The sequence below is a fragment of the Oncorhynchus gorbuscha genome, linkage group LG12, assembly GCF_021184085.1.
Source record: "Oncorhynchus gorbuscha isolate QuinsamMale2020 ecotype Even-year linkage group LG12, OgorEven_v1.0, whole genome shotgun sequence".
NCBI lineage: Eukaryota > Metazoa > Chordata > Actinopteri > Salmoniformes > Salmonidae > Oncorhynchus > Oncorhynchus gorbuscha.
This window is the reverse complement of record NC_060184.1, coordinates 39,513,529-39,516,028: the sequence shown is the minus strand read 5'-3', so window position 1 is coordinate 39,516,028 and position 2,500 is coordinate 39,513,529. Positions and strand designations below refer to the sequence as shown.

The 2,500-nt window shown below is 53.2% G+C and overlaps 1 protein-coding gene across 3 annotated transcripts in view; it reads left to right on the top strand.

Annotated features, from left to right (window-relative positions):
• LOC123990996 (1-phosphatidylinositol 4,5-bisphosphate phosphodiesterase beta-1-like) overlaps positions 1 to 2,500 on the top strand; it is a 256,259-nt gene that overhangs the window by 171,355 nt on the left and 82,404 nt on the right. For all 3 annotated transcript variants that reach the window (XR_006830736.1, XM_046292086.1, XM_046292087.1), the window contains exon 9: positions 1,452 to 1,618. Coding sequence is in view for 2 of the 3 variants with exons in the window: in XM_046292086.1 (XP_046148042.1) it covers positions 1,452 to 1,618 (167 nt within the window). In the remaining variant the exon portion in view is untranslated. The remainder of the gene's footprint in view (positions 1 to 1,451; positions 1,619 to 2,500) is intronic.

Here is a 2,500-nt window from a genome sequence, read left to right as displayed (position 1 = left end):
CTCCCTTTCTCTCTCCTCTGTTCTCTCCTCCCTATCTCTCTCCTCTCCTCTGTTCTCTCCTCCCTATCTCTCTCCTCTCCTCTGTTCTCTCCTCCCTATCTCTCTCCTCTCCTCTGTTCTCTCCTCCCTATCTCTCTCCTCTCCTCCGCTCTCTCCTCCCTATCTCTCTCCTCTGTTCTCTCCTCCCTATCTCTCTCCTCTCCTCCGCTCTCTCCTCCCTATCTCTCTCCTCCCTATCTCTCTCCTCTCCTCTGCTCTCTCCTCCCCTCTGCTCTCTCCTCTCCTCTGCTCTGCTCTCTCCTCCCCTCTGCTCTCTCCTCTCCTCTGCTCTCTCCTCTCCTTTGCTCTCTCCTCTCCTCTGCTCTCTCCTCCCCTCTGCTCTCTCCTTTCCTCTGCTCTCTCCTCCCCTCTGCTCTCTCCTCTCCTCTGCTCTCTCCTCTCCTCTGCTCTCTCCTCTCCTCTGCTCTCTCCTCCCCTCTGCTCTCTCCTCCCCTCTGCTCTCTCCTCTCCTCTGCTCTCTCCTCTCCTCTGCTCTCTCCTCTCCTCTGCTCTCTCCTCCCTATCTCTCTCCTCTCCTCTGCTCTCTCCTCCCCTCTGCTCTCTCCTCTGTTCTCTCCTCCCCTCTGCTCTCTCCTCTGTTCTCTCCTCCCCTCTGCTCTCTCCTCTCCTCTGCTCTCTCCTCCCTATCTCTCTCCTCCCATCTGCTCTCTCCTCTGCTCTCTCCTCCCTATCTCTCTCCTCTCCTCTGCTCTCTCCTCTCCTCTGCTCTCTCCTCCCTATCTCTCTCCTCTCCTCTGTTCTCTTCTCTCCTCCCCTCTGCTCTCTCCTCACCTCTGCTTTCTCCTCCCTATCTCTCTCCTCCCTATATGTCTCCTCTCCTTTGCTCTCTCCTCTCCCCTGCTCTCTCCTCTCCTCTGTTCTCTCCTCCCTATCTCTCTCCTCTCTGCTCTCTCCTCTCCTCTGTTCTCTCCTCCCTATCGCTCTCCTCTCCTCTGTTCTCTCCTCCCTATCTCTCTCCTCTCCTCTGCTCTCTCCTCCCTATCTCTCTCCTCCCATCTGCTCTCTCCTCTGCTCTCTCCTCCCTATCTCTCTCCTCTCCTCTGCTCTCTCCTCTCCTCTGCTCTCTCCTCCCTATCTCTCTCCTCTCCTCTGTTCTCTTCTCTCCTCCCCTCTGCTCTCTCCTCACCTCTGCTTTCTCCTCCCTATCTCTCTCCTCCCTATATGTCTCCTCCCCTCTGCTCTCTCCTCTCCTCTGCTCTCTCCTCTCCTTTGCTCTCTCCTCTCCCCTGCTCTCTCCTCTCCTCTGTTCTCTCCTCCCTATCTCTCTCCTCTCTGCTCTCTCCTCTCCTCTGTTCTCTCCTCCCTATCGCTCTCCTCTCCTCTGTTCTCTCCTCCCTATCTCTCTCCTCTCCTCTGTTCTCTCCTCCCTATCTCTCCCGTCCTTTGTTTAGTGGAGCTAAAAGCAAACCCTACCTGACAGTGGAGCAGCTGACTGAGTTTATAAACGTCCGACAGAGAGACCCTCGTCTCAACGAGATCCTCTACCCTCCTCTCAAACCGGAACAGGTTCAGAGCCTGGTGGAGAAGTACGAACCCAAAGAACTGCTGGTGCAGAAAGGTTAGCATGAGTCACACACACACACACACACACACACACACACACACACACACACACACACACACACACACACACACACACACACACACACACACACACACACACACACACACACACACACGTATACACACACACACGTATATATACACACACACACACACACACGTATACACACACAGGCACATATATGTATTTGTTTTAGAAGGACTCTGTTGTTTTGAGAGTATACCCCCCCCCCCCTTCTCTGAGGGGTGGTAAGTTTGCCAGGGGAGTTACCATAGAAACCACTCAGCCACATCGTGTCCAAGGAGCCAAGGAAGAGAAGAATCTAGTGGGGTTCCAGGGAACGCTTAGACCCACACACACACAGACACACTGACATACAAAGCTCACAATCACGTAAACACTTGCTCTACACTTAATTTCTCTCTCATACAATACCTTCTTGCTTTTGCTATCAGACTGTGTGTGCGTGTGTGTGTGTGTGTGTGTGTGTGTGTGTGTGTGTGTGTGTGTGTGTGTGTGTGTGTGTGTGTGTGTGTGTGTGTGTGTGTGTGTGTGTGTGTGTGTGTGTGTGTGTGTGTGTGTGTGTGTGTGTGTGTGTGTGTGTGTGTGTGTGTGTGTGTGTGTGTTTGTGCTCAACGGTAGAGAACACTTAGGGGAGGACTCCCTGTCTGTCCACCTGTCATGCTCATGCTAGTGTCTCACACACACACACACACACACACACACACACACACACACACACACACACACACACACACACACACACACACACACACACACACACACACACACACACACACACACACACACACATGAACACGTGGGAACACACACACACACACTGTTTATCATACAGTCACACTCAGTTTCCCCTTC